This window comes from Dipodomys spectabilis, unplaced genomic scaffold, assembly GCF_019054845.1.
Source record: "Dipodomys spectabilis isolate Male_0828 unplaced genomic scaffold, ASM1905484v1 ptg000260l, whole genome shotgun sequence".
Classification (NCBI taxonomy): domain Eukaryota; kingdom Metazoa; phylum Chordata; class Mammalia; order Rodentia; family Heteromyidae; genus Dipodomys; species Dipodomys spectabilis.
Genome location: NW_024870937.1, coordinates 1,599,514 through 1,616,605, shown reverse-complemented (window position 1 = coordinate 1,616,605; position 17,092 = coordinate 1,599,514). Strand labels below are relative to the sequence as shown.

Below are 17,092 nucleotides of genomic sequence, written 5' to 3'. Positions count from 1 at the left end.
TTTTCTTACTTTTATCTTTAGGTCCAAGACCGGGACTGTAAATTAGTATTATTTTTGCTCACTGACTAGTACTTTACCAACTGAGCCATGCCTCCAACCCCACAAAAATTCTTATACTCCATGAATAGCAGAGTTCATGCCTACCACCAGCAAGCATCCTGAGTTTCAGGGGAAAACCCTCAAAAACTCCATATCAAGCATCGATTCAAAAGAATAATAAAAAAAATTAAAGTATATACTAACCAAAAATTTCTTTTGTGTTTTTTAATCTGGCTCCACGAAGTAAGAGACTCTCTGGTCCCAGCGGTCTAAAGGAAAAAAGAAAGCCAAAAGCACTGAATACATCAAAGCTTCAGTTCAATTAAATGGTATCTTCAGTAGGAGATACTTTTGTAGCAGATATAGTAATTATAGCTACAACATCACTTTTATAAAAATCCTATAAAGCTACTATAAAGCTGCCTAGGCCAATCATGATGTTAATTATGATAACAACAAACATCTGCTTTAGCATTTTAGTTACTTTAAGGTTAGTGGCTCAGAAATAAAATTATGCATGGAAATATACTTATAAAGCCACTAACTCCAAATTTTTTAAACATAAAATACAGTAAGATAAATGATTAAGAATGTTTAGAAGATAAACAGTTTTAAATTTGAACAAAGTAATAAACAGCCTTAGGAGGGAAGATACAGGATTTACAATGCAACATAAACATAAAATTATAGTATGATCTATATATAAATGCATGAGGTTTGCACAATTAAAGTTATGCTGACTATAAATATAATGTAAAGAGTAGATTAGTGTTTTTTGTCAGCAAGACTGCACAGTATAGCTTGACTACTTGCATTGCATACTTCTTGGAGCACAGGTCTTCTTGCTGTTTGAATTTCTCTCCATAAAGGAGATATAAAACGACAAGGAATAACTAGAAAGAAAATTGTATTTTCTTAGTAAAAGCAAAATGATTAAGACTCTACTATGGTCAAGTTTAAAAACCTTTATTTTGTTGATATTTTTTATGCTTTTCTAAAATATACATACAAATTTACAAAAACAGAATCTGGACAATTTGTGAAAAAATTTACAAACTCAAGCACTGTTAAAAAAAATGCCTTTGGGGGCTGGGAAGGTGGCTCAGTGGTAGAGCGCTTGCCTTGCATGCCTGAGGCCCCAATTCCTCAGCACCACATAAGCAAAAAGAAAAAAGCTAGAAGTGGCGCTGTGGCTCAAGTGGTAGAGCACTAGCCTTGAGCTGAAGAGCTGAGGGACAGTGCCTAGGCCCAGAGTTCAGGCCCCATGACCGGACCCAAAACAAACAAAATGCCTTTGGGCCAGTGTTAAGGACATGACTAACAAGTATGGCTTTATTTTAGTTGTATTTGTAGAACACCCTGGATATTCCAAAATTAATGTAGCAGCTCACTATTTTATAGTTTTTTCACTTTGTAGTGGTTATACATGAAGAGAATGCTTTGAGTTCACATTGGCATAAAAAACTAAGAAGTAAGGCTAGCTTCATTCCACTTGCTTTAGTAGAGCATGGTTATATTCTTAACCACTTTAGGAGCTGACTTAACAATTGTTATTTTTCTTTACCAGACACAGTATCTTTATGTAATTGAGAAGATATGTCTACATTTTTCACTATAAAAATAATTCAGCAGGGATTTTACACATATGCAGGTTTTGTTACGAAGTTAATTGGATGTGCTTCTATGTTAGCATTTATTAAAAATATGACTGAGTGCTGATACATACTTTTGGAGGCATATCTTGAGGATTTCAATTAAAACTGCTCATGTCTTTCTGGAACCAGTATAAACTGAACATATCTCCAAAAAAGAGGTGGCATTATCAATTTTTTTGGCAGAATTAGGGTCTGAACTCTACCTTATGCTTGCTAATCAGGCATACTTATCCCTTGAGCCATTCTATTAGTCTCTTGCATTTATTTCCAAGATATGGTCATACTTTATGTCCAAACCAGTGCAGACTGCCTTCATTTTACTTGTGCACACCAAAACTGGACCGAAAGGGCAATCCCTCAATCTCTGCCTCCCAACTAGCTAGGATTATAGGCTTGAGTCAGCTCAAATTTGATTAGAAATTAAAGGACTAATTCAGAGATTAATCCTAAATTAAGCCTTTGGGTCATAAGTAACAAATAACTTCATTTTATTAGCCAATCTTTGAAGTGCCAAAAGTTAACCTGAGTATAGAGGGAAAATCAATCAAAACCAACCAACCAAGCAAAAGAACAGTAAGAAGAGTAAGTGAATAGTTCTGATCTGGTCACGAAATACTCAGGCTTGCAATGAATGATTTTGAAGAAGATCATAGTATTCATAAATGCTACACATGAAACATTTTTCATACTCTTGGGGGCGTTGGGAGGGTGAGTACTGAGGACTGACCCCAGGGCTCCCCACATGCTAAGTGTGTGTTATTTTATGGAACTACACCCTCAGTCTTCACATTTTTTACTTTTAAGCATGACTTTAAATGGATAAGGACCTGAATAAAGCAACTATGCCTCTTTTTAAGGTTACTACCTAATCTAGAAAATAAATATACAAATCTTATTCAATTATTTTTGTATCATTTCATGGTCTATTTCATTCTCACTTATCATTGCTACAAATTACTAACAGATGAAATGTTAAATGCTTTTAAATTAACTTTTTCCCATTACATGCTTCTATTTATCTAATTTCTCTTTACTTTTAGTTCAGTTCACCAATATTTCTCATTTATGATTAGATAATATGAATTATTCATACCTGACAATTTCTTCCATTTGTTGACTTATTATCATCCGTCCCATGAATCTATAAAAGAATATACCATATTACAAAAATATAACATCAGCCAGGCACTGGTACCTCATGCCTATAATCCTAGCTATTCAGGAGACAGATCTGAAGATTGCGGTTCAAAGCCAGACAGAAATGTCCATGAGACTCTTATCTCCAATAAACCACCAGAAAACCGGAAGTGGCGCTGTGGCTCAAGGGGTAGAGCACTAGCCTTGAGCTGAAGAGCTCAGAGACAGTGCCCAGGCCCAGAGTTAAAGTCCCATGATCAACAATAAACAAAAACAAAAACAAAAAATGAAATCAACAGGTAGAATATATTAACAACAGGTAGAATATATATTCAATACTATTCACAGACATGAAACAATGTCAGTCTTTTAACCAGGCCCTACAGGTTCATGCCTGTAATCCAGGCTGAAATTTGGAGGACTGAGGTTCAAGACTAGACTAAGCAAAAAGTTTACAAAACCTACACAACCAATAGCTGAGCTTGGTGGCAATATACCTGTCATCTAAGCTATCTATGTGGGGAGACTGTGATCAGAGGATTGTGGTTCTAGGTCAGCCTAAACAGAAAAGACTGTGAGAATTCATCTCAAGGTAAGATGGTGGGAGTGGTGATGAGTGCTTAGATGTAAGCCACAATGGGAAGTAAAAAGTAGGAAAATCACGGTCCAGGAGCAGATCTGGGAAGGAAGTCTATTTAACCAGTGCAAAAATGAACTAGAGCTATACCTCAGTGACACAGAACTTGACTAAAAAGTGGGAAGCCTAGCTGGGTGCCAGTGGCTCATGCCTGTAATCCTAGCTACTCAGGAGGATGAGATCTGAGGCTCATGGTTCAAAGCCAGCCCGGGCAGGAAAGTCCGTGAGACTCTCATCTCCAAGAAACCACTAGAAAACCAGAAGTGGCACTGTGGCTCTCAAGTGGTAGAATGCTTGCCTTGAGCTGAAGAGCTAAGGGATTAGAGCCCAAGCCCAGAGTTCAAACCTCAGTACTATTCAAAAAACCCACAAAACCCAAAAATTAAATATGTGTGTGTGTGAATGAATGGTTCAGTATTTATGCTTTAAATTATAAAAGTATTTAATTTGTAAAGCTTTAGGTTTAAAAATTGAATGTTCTTGCCATCTCTACTTCAGCTTCTAATGAGGTGATGAATAAAAATGTGTTGGGTTTTTTGTTGTTGGTTGTGGGGCTTGAACTCTGGGCCTGGGCTCTGTCTCGCAACTCTTCAGCTCAAGGTTAGTGCTCTACCACTTGAGCCACAGCACCACTTTGAATTGTCTGAGTAGTTTATTGGAGATAAGAGTCTCATGGCTGGGGCTGGGAAGGTGGCTCAGTGGTAGAGTACTTGCCTCACACGCATGAGGCTGTGGGTTTGATTCTTCAGCATCATATAAGCAAAAAAAGCCAGAAGTGGTGCTGTGGCTCAGAGCACTAGCCTTGAGCTGAAGAGCTGAGGGACAGCACCCAGGCCCAGAGTGTAGGCCCCACGACCGGACCCAAAAAAAAAAAAAAAATTTCATTTTGGATTTCAAAATAATGTCATTTATGGTTACAAAATAAGATCTGCTAACAAGACTTGAGATAAGTATGTTGCACATTCCACCATACCTGTACAGGTCTGCTTCTGGCTGCTGGCATTCTATCACTGCTATAAGACTGTCCAAATTGGAAACTGTTTGTAATACTGCTGTCTCTGGAACAGCCACATGTGTCTAGAGAGAGATAAAAGGATGAACCTCTAATAACTCGAATGTGACCTTAGATATCAATGACTTCAAATGTCTTACAATTGAAATCTTACAAATGATATATTGTACTTGAGGTCAATAACTAGACAGCAAAAGACAGAATAATGTAAAAGAAGCAAAAAACAAAAGGATTGCTAAAATTTTTTAACTACAGACCATTAAGTACTAGGAAATTAAATCATAAGTGAATTAGCATTATTGTCCAGAATTAAAAATAAGCAATTTAAAAGAAAAAAAGTGATTCTCATTCTTAATTTTGCTTTGCAATTGATAAAATACAAACTGTACCTCAATTTTAAAAATTATGTAAATTTAAGATATTTAATAACTCTCTACTTTTAGCTTGAATAAACCAGGTAAAACTACGCTTAAAATATACAATAACTTTGAATTTTTAGGAAAGTTTATATTTTTTTAAAGTTCTAGTAATTTAAAGCAAAAACATATTATAATGCAGAGCTATCTTGCATATACAATCAAAACACATGAACAAACCTTCAGGTTAGTTTCTCCATCCAAACTGGCAGTTGTAACATGACACGAACCATCAAGTCGGTCTGAGGACAGAAGTACCAAATCTGCAGGGAAAATCTCATCTTTGGCTATTCGAACAATATCACCTACCTATGAAGAATGTGGGGGAAAAATAAATATATACAAGTTTTTAAAAGCAAGGACTTTCACTGGGTCCTATATAAGTGGCCTACAAATTTTAGTTTTATTTCCTCCTTTGCAGTTGTGGGGATGAACTTGAGCACAACTTGATTGTACTATAAAGTACTCTACTACTAAGTTGTATAGTCCCTATCCATATCACAGTGTTTAGTGTAAGAAAACAGGCTTTAACCTAAAATATAATTAAGAGAGAACTGTGATATAAAAAAATAATTTTTTTTCCAGCCAGGTGTTGGTAGCTCAAGCCTGTAATCTTAGCTACCAGAAAGCTGAGATCTAAGGATTACAGTTCAAAGCCAGTCTGAGCAGGAAAGTCTGTGAAACTCTTAGCCCCAATTAATTACCAAAAAGCTGATGTGGAGCTGTGGCTAAAGTGGTAGGGCACTATTCTTGAGCATAAAAGCTAAGGGATAGTGCCCAGACCCTAGGTTCTAGTCCCAGGAATGGCACAAAACAACAAAACAAAATAAACCAACTCTCCTCCCCCTGTACAATTTTCTATTATTTATCATTATTTCTATTATTTACCCGGATGTTTTTTGATCTGGTTTTTACAAGGCCACCACTTCGAACAACATAAACAGGAGCTCCATTTACTTCATTGTCTGAGTTATGCCGTAACCAGTCCTCATATCCCTATAAACATATCCAACAGAAAAAAATCCTTTTTAGTATAATTAAAGATACTTTCATTAAATAAGGAAAAAATAAGCCAAGTGCTGGTGGCTTATGCCTGTAATCCTAGCAACTCAGGAGACTGAGACCTGAGGATTGTGGTTCAAAGCCAGCTTGGGCAAGACAGTCTGTGAGACTCTTATCTCCAATAAAACCACCAGAAAACCATAAGTGGCACTGTGGCTCAAGTGGTAGAGCACTCGCCTTGAGTTGAGGACCAGTGCCCAGGCCCAGAGTTCAAGCCCAACAACCAACCAAAAAAAGAAGAAAAAGAAAAAAAGAAAACTTCACCCCAAATATTTCATGTACCAGAATTATATTGATTTTAATGTTATTTATATAAAAGGATTGTATATTATTTATGTGCCATTTTGATATATATGCTTATTCCCACTAGAAACATGATCTTCTTCTGGTTTTCATTATGCACACGTTTTCACAGAATCTCTCTAGTTATCTTTTCTTTATTTCCTTGCTGGAAATTCCTTCTGTGTCTCCTTAAAGGAACCCTTTCTCACATTTTATATGCAATAGAAAATTTACTCTATTTTATCTATTCTTACACGTTTAAATATTACAAAATATGCTGGTAATTCTGAAATTTATATTAATGGCTCATATTTCTCTTCAGGATTTCCTACTTAAGTATCTAGATGTATTTATTCATGTCTCTACTCTTATGTTTCCTAAATATTCAACACTAAATTTAGGATGTTAATTCCCAAAAATCTGTTGCATTTCTCATGTTTCCCACCTTAGCAAATAACATCACTATCTATCAGCAAATCACGGCAAAAATTGGGGCATCATTCTTGACACCAATTTTTTTCCAACATCATTTTTCCCTATTTTTCTCAATCAATCATGACATTTTTTATTTCTACATACAAATGGTTTTTAATTACACAGGATAAGGTTACACAGCATTACAGACATAAACACAGAGAAAATATTTTTAAAACTGAGGCTGACTTACTTTATTTTAAACAATAGAACATAATTAGTTAGAGCATCCCTAATCTGAAATACTAAAATCACAAATAATCTAAAATTAAAATTTTTTCATGAAGTAAATATTCCAATTTCACATATTAATTGCCCAACACTACTAAAATACTGCATAAAAATACCTTCCAGCTAAGTGAATAAAGTATATGTAAAATATTTTGAAATGGTCAATGATAGACTAAAAGGAGAGAAGGGAAAGTTGGAACTGGCAACACTCGCTTTTACAGTTTCTCCAAAGTCTGTGCTATTGACTTACAGTGATACACATATAAATCTGAACAATACATGAAAGTCTCTTCTGTGTGGTTATTAAATGACTAAAACATGAAAAGTTATTGTAATAAGAAGACTTTGACTGAAAATTTAGTTTTAAGAAGGAAGAATATCCTTACAGATTAAATTTTCACTCTGAAATTATATAACCATTTTTATTTCCTATTTTGCCATCATTGTCAACTGTAGTAATTACACTATACAGGTTTGCAATACAATTTTCTAATTCTTACCTTCAGATTTTTATGCATTTCAGTCTATTTTAGAAGACAGGTTATTTACTTTAATTATATTAAAATCTTAAAGTATGTGTTCATTATAAACTTTCTCAACTCAGTTAATGTATCAGTTTCTAATTAAATGCAGTCTATATTTGGTCAAATGTACATTTAGAATAAGAGCAGGAAATATTGAAACATATTGCCACATATTGATGGTTTTCAATTTATATCTATCTTGAAATGATTCTTTGTACTCCAAAGATGCACATATAACTATACAACATTTCCACTTGTATATCTCACAAGAATTGCAAACAGAATTCTGGGTGACTTTCTCCCTAAAATGACTTATTTTCACTGTTCCCCTCTATATGAACAGTACCACTGCCTTACCACAAATATTGGCATCCTTTTCCTTTGATTGTTTTTATTCCCACCCTCAAGATCTTTATAAGGATCCAATAAAAAGTATCATTCATTTATTCAGCAAATATTCAGACCTCTACATGTACATGGCTATATTCTAGTCACTTGAAATACACTGGAAAAAGAGAATACAAAAGTCTCTCCCTTTGCAGCACCAAACATGTACATCAAAGTAACAAACTAATATAGACAACACTAGATCATGACTAGTGAGCTAAAGAAAAGTGATTCAAAAAGGAAATGAGAAAGTAGTACAGTGGCCAGGAAATGCCAGAGTTTAAGTATCAAAGAAAAATGAACTTTTCAGGAAGAGAGTGTAGCTTGGGACAACAGCATGCTTACTGTGCCTGAGGATGAGGAGGGAAATGTGGCTAAAGGAGAGTTAGTAAAAGACAAATGGAGGAAACGAAGGAACCAGACAGTTATTTCTGTCCCTGTAGATCACTGAAGAGATTTCTGTTTTTGTTAGAGTCTGATAAGACACCATTAATCAGCTTTATGCTGAAGGGCAGTTTGATCTGATTTTAAGAAATAACAGGAGAGCAGGAACAGAAGGAGACTATTACCCCTAGTGGAGATGAAGGGTAATGGAGAGTTGAACTAATTTGTTGGATCTTGAAGATGGGGATAAAAACAATCAAAGGAAAAGGATGCTAGTATTTGTGGTGAGACAGAGGTACTGTTCATATAGAGGGGAGCACTGAAAAATAAGTTGTTTTAGAGAGAAACCCACCCAGAATTCTGTTTGCAATTCTTGTGAGATATACAGGTGGAAATGTTATATATTTGGAATACAAAGAATAATTTCAAGATAGATATAAATTGAGAACCATCAATATGTGGATGGTACTTTGAACTACTAGACTAGATGAAAAGTCTTGGGAGACTTTTTTTAAGACACTTAAGAGAAAAATCTATACAATGAAGTCTGAGGGATTAATATGGGACTCTGATGAAATAAATGACATCTAAAAAACTAAGAATATATGCTGACTGTATGGGGTGATTGAGCTGCTTATTGATTTACACAAACTCTAGTCTAGAAGAGTAAAGAAAGAAAAATCAAACTTACTGAAAACTGTGACAAAATATTCTGACCCAGTACATGCATAATGTTATTATTAACTACAGGCTTCTCTCATCCTTTATCTCTTAATAAAAATGAAAGTAAACATAATAAAGTAATATACTTCATCTCAGAATTGTAAAGTATCAATTTTATTTCCACATTTCTTAATATGTTTATCCAATAATCTTATTTCTCTATAACTAAATTTTAACTTGGTTGAAACTATTTTCATTAGAATGCAACTTCACATAAAAACTTACTTTACTGAAACAAGTTGTAAAAAGTACAAAAGCACTTTACAATTTTTATTTTTATATAGTCATGCTAGAAGTAAATGCTCCATTCTTACAAACATAGCCTCTTTGAGTTTTGTACTTCTTTTAAGCATCACCAAACTTTACAAGATGATTATAATGAATGTTTCATATGTAAAGTCATTTGTACATATAACCTTGTTTTTAGATGCTTCTTATTTCAAAGGAGCATCTTTTAATGGTGGTAACCATTCATGGTCACAAGGTACCTAAAATATAATAGGAGTGGCTAACTCAGTTTAACTTTGTCATGTATCCAATACATTTGCTGCCTTCTTGTGAAAATTACATCTATAATAATAAGTGTTTGCAGTAGAAACACTTAGCAACTTACGAATGGATTTGGAAAACAACAATAAGAAGAAGCATTTCATACCTGCTTTATGGCGGTTACTGTAATCACAAAGAATAATGGAAGTCCACTGGTAATTGGACTGGTAGGTGTATCAATCATAAGCTAGATTTGAAAAAAAACAGCACAGCATTTTTATATTGCATATAGTAGACTATTAATACTCAAAGCCTCAGGCTATTAAGCAGTGGGTATAGTTAGTTCACAATCTTAAAACCTTACAATGATGCATACTGTATGCTTATACCCAAATATATTAGGACTCAAGGACTAGAGGACTCAAGATACTCTTGGTTTGGTCTGGATTTTGAGACAGGGATTTACCAGGTAGTACAGGCTGGTCATAAAGGTTTTTTTTTAAGTATTAAAAAAATCATCTTTAGTTGTAGAAAGGAGTTTTAATTCAACAAATCAGTTCATAAGTACATTGCATTTCCGTCCCCCTCTCCCACGTTGCTAGAACTCAGGGCCTCACGCTCTCACTCAGTTTTCTTGCTCATGGCTGGCACTCTATCACTTGAGTCATACCCCCAGTTACACATATTGCTGGCTAATTAGAGATGGAGTCTCACAGACTGTTTGCCCAAAATGGCTTTGCACAGAAATCCTCCAGGTCTCAGATTACTTAGGATTACAGATGTGAGCCACTGGTACCTGACTAGGTCTTGAACTCTCAACCCTCCTGACTCTGCCTCCTAGTCTAAGATCATAAGTGTGTACAATCATGCCTGGCCAGTCTGCTTTCTTAACATACAGGGCATTCAAGTTCTTTTTCAATAATGCTTAGCAGTAGAGCTACAACTATTCATATCTTATATCACATTTCCTTTCACATCCTGAAAAATGCTGAAAATTCTATAGCAATTTTTATCCTAGGATTCAGAATAACTTAAAGACTGTTTTTCCCCCTAAGAGTGATTTAGTTATACCCAGAAAAATTAGGCTGCAATTATGATGTAAGTCATAACTGAAGTTTTGATAAACTGCTAGGGAAGTATATGCAGTAATTATATATAGTTATCTAGAACACAGATCTTATAACTTATTAATGTTCCTTTGCTCTGGATAGGCCAATTAAATTTCTTCTATTCTAAAGACATGCTGATTCCTCATCTTAGCTAGTAGTTTCAAAAATACATGTTGTTATGTAGATATGGTTAGTATTTCTCATTTTTTTCAAGAAAACCAAGCAGATTTTCTATTGATATAAAATTAGAAATTCCTTCTCTGTTCACAAAGAAAAGTGATGTTTTAAAAAAGTAAATGCTCCAAAGCTTCAAAATATTAAATATATTAAATTAAAAATATTAATTTTGCTTTTGAAATCCTAAGTTCTACTGAGAGAAATTGTTCAGAGTTTATACACAAAAATTCTAAGCCATACAGAAAGAAATTTCTAAAGTTTCATTAGGAAAGAATTACCTCCTTAAAGGACACTGATAACCACTATATTTATACCTTTACTTACACTGGAATTTCATGAGTTTTTCTCCTGCTATTTTGATATACAAAGCACAGTATGAAAATTCAGATGCTATATGAACAGCTGGACATAATGGAACACACCTCTGATCCTAGCTACTCAGAAGGGTCATGATCTCAAGGCCAGCCCAAACAAAGGTAGTGTCCAGACTATATCTCAAAAATAAAATGAAAACAAAAGGCCAGAGGGTACAAGTTCAAGTGGTAGAGTGCTTTCCTAGCATGTACAAAACTCTGGGGTAAACTCACAGTAAATCCACTCCCCACACACAGTTAAATAAGCCTATAATGAACAGATTGTAATGAAGGAAAGGCCTCCTGGGCAAAGAATGTACTCAAAGGGATGCTTAAAACTACAACAACTGGCTTGGCATGGTGGCACATATCTATATCACAGCACTTGGGAGGTTGAGGCAGAGCCTGGGCTAAAGAGCAAGACTGTATCACAAAATTGAAACAAATGAGCAAACATATATACAAAAGAAAATTATCTAACTTTCTAAATAAAAATAAAATTCATGGGCTAGGATGTGGCTTAGTGATAAGAGTCCTTGCCTAGCATGCATGAAGCCTGGTACCACATAAACAGAAAATGCCAGAAGTAGAACTGTGGCTCAGGTGGTAGAGTGCTAGCCTTGAGCAAAAGAAGCTCAGGGACAGTGACCAGGCCCTGAGTTCAAGCCCCATGATTGGGAAAAAATAAATAAATAAATAAAATGTATTTCTTTGGGATACGGATCTTGTTATGTTGCCAGACTGACCTCAAACTCCTAGGGAAAAAAAAAGATTCTCCTTCCTCAGCCTTCTGAATACTTGGAACTACAGGCATGTACCACCATATATTGACTAAAATGAAATTTTAATTAAAAGTCAAAAAATTACTTCCTACAAAGATAATTCCATGCACAGATAAGTGCCAAAACATACAGTACATATTAACAGCTAAGATCTTTCTACTCTGAGGCAGGCATCTGACAGAAAGTTGACAGATGGTCAACAGTAATGATATAAAATACAACTAATATTCTAAGTTATAATTCATAAGATATTGTTTAGAACTCTACACATGACTTACATAATTTATTCACTGAATTCAATGGGGAAGCTTTACAGAAAAAAGGTCCCATAGTCAAACAATTAAGAAAACAAGATAATTTTTTTCATATTCTAAGATGTATTTTTTAAAATTATGTTTACAAACAATCCATTGAATGATAAAGCTTACCTGAACCAAAAATATTATAAGAAAATAAAAGTTTGCCACTCTTCTGAATTGCTCAAATAAATTTTTTGGAACAAAATTCCACACAGTATACTAAAAAAAAAAAAAGGAATGAAAAATCAATAAATAGACATTTTAAACAATATAGTGTATATAACTATAGAAGTAAAACCAGATTTTCTAAGCCTTCAAATTTGTATCTATTAATATTACAGAAATTATTTTTCTACTTTCTAGAGTTCAAAACTTTTATTACATTTTTTTCTTTATTTTACTGCTTAATGGAACTTTTAGTATACTTAAAAAATGAGATAAACTGGAAATTATCAGTTTTGCTACTAACTTGCTGATATTTTTAGAAGGCAGATCTAAAATACTGTTTAAATAATTTACTTTGAACTTTATATATATATATATATATTCTACACTTAATGGTAGAGATGGTTAAGAGTTGATAGAAATGACACTATTATTTTATTATTTTATATTTTCCTTGGCTCAGTGTTAGGAACAGAAAATAGTATAATAATTGAATTATTTTTTACTATAGAATATAGAAAGATTACCTAGACGGTTAAGAAATAAGAATGTCTTAAGTAATAACCTGAATAATTAAAAAAAAGAATAAGAACATGAAATTATTACAATGTCAATTTTTAAAGGTAAGAGAAGAAGATGAAAAGCAAGACATGGGAGATTAAACCAATGTGGCCCCAATCTTAATTTACACTCAGTAAATAGCCTTGCATTTAATCTCTCTGTGCCCCACTTTGATCTTCTAGAAAGTGAAGACAATAAGCATATCATATATGGTTCTTTAAAAGATTAAATAATCTAAAGTATTTATGGGGCACTTAGGACAGAGTCTGACTTGTACTATTTGCTACATGTGTGTTATTTAATTATTATTAATCAGCTCATTATCCTATAATGCTATATTATGGTGCAGACCAAACTAGACATTTTATTTGTATTATCACTTAAAATATAACAATATATATGAAATGGAAAGCTTACTGAACTTTCACTTTTCACTGTCTTTCTTCTAGTAGAAGGTAGAAGCCCTGAAGCCAGGGACATCATTTTATTTGTTGCTCTATCCTTATAGAACTACTGGCACATAGCTGGAGGTCACAAAGTTTACTGAACCAATGAATGAATAAAAATGGTTACAAGTATTGTTGTGTTTTTTTCTTCTCAAATATCCTGTTGTTAGGCTAGGAAGCTTTAGTGGTTATTGATTAACTTAAGATTATTTTTTAAAAGCAATTTACTTAAATTTCTCAGGTTCAATGTGAGATGGTTCTAATTTCTAAATTTTTGTATGTCAAGGTTTATGTCTGCATTAGTTGTTTGAGCCCTGAAGCATCCTACCCATATTTTATAAACAGTTCAGTTCCCCAAAAAGGCATTAAAGCACGTACACAGGGGCGTGTAAAGGTGATAATACCTGACAATCTTTCTTTCTTAGGTTATATTACATTTCCAGTTCTAGTCTAGGGTACATGAAATATATTTTTCCCTTGGTAGCGGCAGCACCAGTGGCTCCCTCTGGGACCAGGAATTATGTTTAGGGGTCAAGAGAGGACACAAACACTGGTAAAAAAAGAAGTCACTGCATAAGATGTATGTGAGATGTAGGTCTGGGTTGGGTTATCTCCAGCAATCTTAACTGTAGCAAAAAATAGCTGTTACTACACAGATCAGAATATCTCCATGTATACTCCCCCAGCCACTTTATCCAGTGGATAAAATTTTATAAGAATTAAGTTGGAGATGCCCTAAAGTTATAATAAACTATATAAATCATAACAGTAATCATATATTTTATCTTCTAGAATCTTAAGGAGAATAATTAAATAAAATAGTAGTATGTAACAGGTTTGGTGTATTTTTCAAGCTCAGTAACACAAGAAAAATTTAGAACAAATAAAGTAGTTGCATGGTAGAAATGTTATTTTCATGTTTTCTGAATATAAACATACTGAACAAGTTTAAATTCTGCACTTCCCATACAACAGAGAGAAAGAATTCCATTATTATAATCTTAATAAGGAAATATTTCCAAGAAAAATAATTTATTAAGCTTTAAAGTTCTATTAACTATTATGTAATAATTCTTAAAATACATTAATTACTACAATACCCCGAGAGTTTATATTTGATTTTAGCATCAATTTTTTTTTCTTAAGGTCTTAACACTGGTAGAATGTTAGGCCTATGACCTCAGCAGATAGGAATTATAAAAATTACACTTAAAAACTATTTTAAAAACCTGTAAAAATGGGAACCTAAAGAGGCAGCTTTAGAACCATTATCCAAAATAAGGCAATTAATAGATATATTGTATTTGTAAATGAAGTCATGGTAAAAAAGGAAGGGGCAGGACAAATAAATTTCTAAATTAAAGCAATATCCTTAGGAAGGATCAAATCAGGATTAGAGAAAAATGTTAGTATCTCTCTGAAAGGAAAGAAAGGAGTGATATAAAGATACTTCTTACAATGCCCTATCAATGCTCTGATCCAAGGAAAACTTTATCCTCAGCCTCCTCGACTCACATCTTCTGCACCTATATTGTCCAATAGGAAGCCACTAGTCACAGCTCTTTAAAATTTAAATTACAATCAACTGCAAGTTCAGTTCCTCAATTGTACTAACCACATTTCAAGTCTCAAAAACCCTATGTGGGAAATGATAATCATAACAGTGTGAAAAGCATTTCTATCATGACAGAAAAGTCTATTAGACAGCCTTACTCCCAAATATTCAGCCTCGGGCTGGGAAGGTGGCTCAGTGGTAGAGCGCTTGCCTTGCATGCCTGAGGCCCTGTGTTCTATTCCTCAGCACCACATAAGAAAAAAGAAAAAAGCTGGAAGTGGCGCTGTGGCTCAAGTGATAGAGTGCTAGCCTTGAGCCGAAGAGCTGAGGGACAGCGCCCAGACCCAGAGTTCAGGCCCCACGACCAGACCAAAAAAAAAAAAAAAAGCAAATATTCAGCCTCAAAATAAAGACATCTTAAAAATGTTTGAGAAAAGTGAAACAAAGAACAAATGAGTGAAGCAGTACTTTGGGACCATAAAATATTTTAAAAAAGAGATCATACAGGCTTTAAAGTCATATAGAACTGAGTTCAAACTTCAATCTAGGCACTTAATTAGGGGCAAATCTTTAGAAAATCATTCAATTTCCAAGAAGTTACATGGAAGGAACTAACATAATATGAATATAACATTTTGTAAAAGAGGCTTACCAATAGCTACTTCACAGGGTTGTTGAAAGGATTAAAATATGTAACATGAGAAGAAAGTAATATAGCACTTGATAAACAGTAATGTAAAAACATTATTTCCTTAGTTTAGCTGCAAACTGAAGATAATTTTTTGGCCTGATGACAATCTGGTACCAACTAGCAACTACTTTTATTTCAGACTTCATCCTTTTGGTTAAGATAAATATATTAATTACCAGTTTCTTAACTTTGTAAAGACATAAAGACATACTCAAAGCTAGTTACTGGGGGTTCACACCAATAATCCTGGCAACTCAGGAGACTGAGATCTGAGGATTTTGGTTTGACGCCAGCCCAGGTAGACAAACTGAGAATCTTATCTCTGGTTAACTAGCAAAAAGCCATAGTGGAGCTGTGGCTCAAATGATAGAGCACCAGACTTGAGCAAAAAAGCCAGGCTAGAGTACAAGGACCTGAGTTCAAACCCCAGTACCAGCACACACACAAACATACAAAAAGACATGTTCTAACATGATAAATTACTTTAAAAAAAAAAAAGGATAAATATCTGCAATTTTAATGATACAAGTATTAATCTTACCTTGGATGAAATGATCCGATTATCTATAAATTTCTGAGGTGTGTAAAGGCCATTCTGAGGAAACCTGTTGGCTATATAAATAGTTCTTGTGTCACTTTGATGTGGTGGGTCAAAACCCTAAGACCAAATGAAAAGAATAAAATAACAATGGTGAGCAAGTTTAGTTGTCATGATACTTTACTCTTGGTTTTATTTAATTGATTAGATTATATGTATTATTTCTGGCCTTAAGCTGCAGATAAAGTTAATGTAATTGTTAGAAGTGAAATCATTTTTTTGTTTGACTGGTAAATAGGTACATTTACTTCAGATACAAATGAGTTAGGTAATACCTTCAGTAATTAAAAAAACAATTCATACTGTCAGATGTGCTACAAGGAAAAAAATCATGTAGGATATATAAAAGCTTTTTGGGACAAAGCTTGTTTCTACACTGCATTCCTTCTTTCTTTTCACTTCTTGCCTTCTCTTAAAATGGATTTATTGGGTCACATGGACTCTGTATAGCCAGCAGACAATTACTACAACTGATGACACTCAGATCAACTTAGTTTCAAAGAGCATTTATCCCTTGAAGATTTATAATGTGTCACACAATACTGTCCAATTCATGCCACATAATCATTTATTTATGTCAGCTATAGTACAACTGACTTCCTAAAATACTGTCAGGAATGTTACAATATTCCTTGAGGAATACATATTCTCCCTCAAATTCAGAAGACTTTTTCAAAGGTACAGTGGTAATGATCTCTCCTGGAAAAGGTCTGTGATAAGACTACTAGTACATTATTTCTGTAGTATTGTGTTTTCTTTGAGGGTTGTAAGTACGTCTTCAAGACTACTTTAAGGACTTTTGGAACCCTCTCAAATGTAAAATTTTATTTGGTTCTAGCAGGCAAATAATCTGAAATTTTGATTTCCACTTTTTAGAAATGATATTTACCAACTTATTCAATAT

The 17,092-nt window shown here is 34.0% G+C and overlaps 1 protein-coding gene across 3 annotated transcripts in view; it reads right to left on the bottom strand.

Annotated features, from left to right (window-relative positions):
* The window catches only part of Atp11b (ATPase phospholipid transporting 11B (putative)), a 113,317-nt gene that overhangs the window by 71,690 nt on the left and 24,535 nt on the right, over positions 1-17,092 (bottom strand). For all 3 annotated transcript variants that reach the window (XM_042699620.1, XM_042699619.1, XM_042699618.1), the window contains exons 2-9: positions 16,132-16,248; positions 12,302-12,391; positions 9,619-9,699; positions 5,785-5,892; positions 5,077-5,205; positions 4,442-4,545; positions 2,788-2,835; positions 244-308 (exon numbers count right to left, since the gene is read on the bottom strand). In XM_042699620.1, coding sequence (XP_042555554.1) covers positions 244-308; positions 2,788-2,835; positions 4,442-4,545; positions 5,077-5,205; positions 5,785-5,892; positions 9,619-9,699; positions 12,302-12,391; positions 16,132-16,248 — 742 coding nt within the window. The remainder of the gene's footprint in view (positions 1-243; positions 309-2,787; positions 2,836-4,441; positions 4,546-5,076; positions 5,206-5,784; positions 5,893-9,618; positions 9,700-12,301; positions 12,392-16,131; positions 16,249-17,092) is intronic.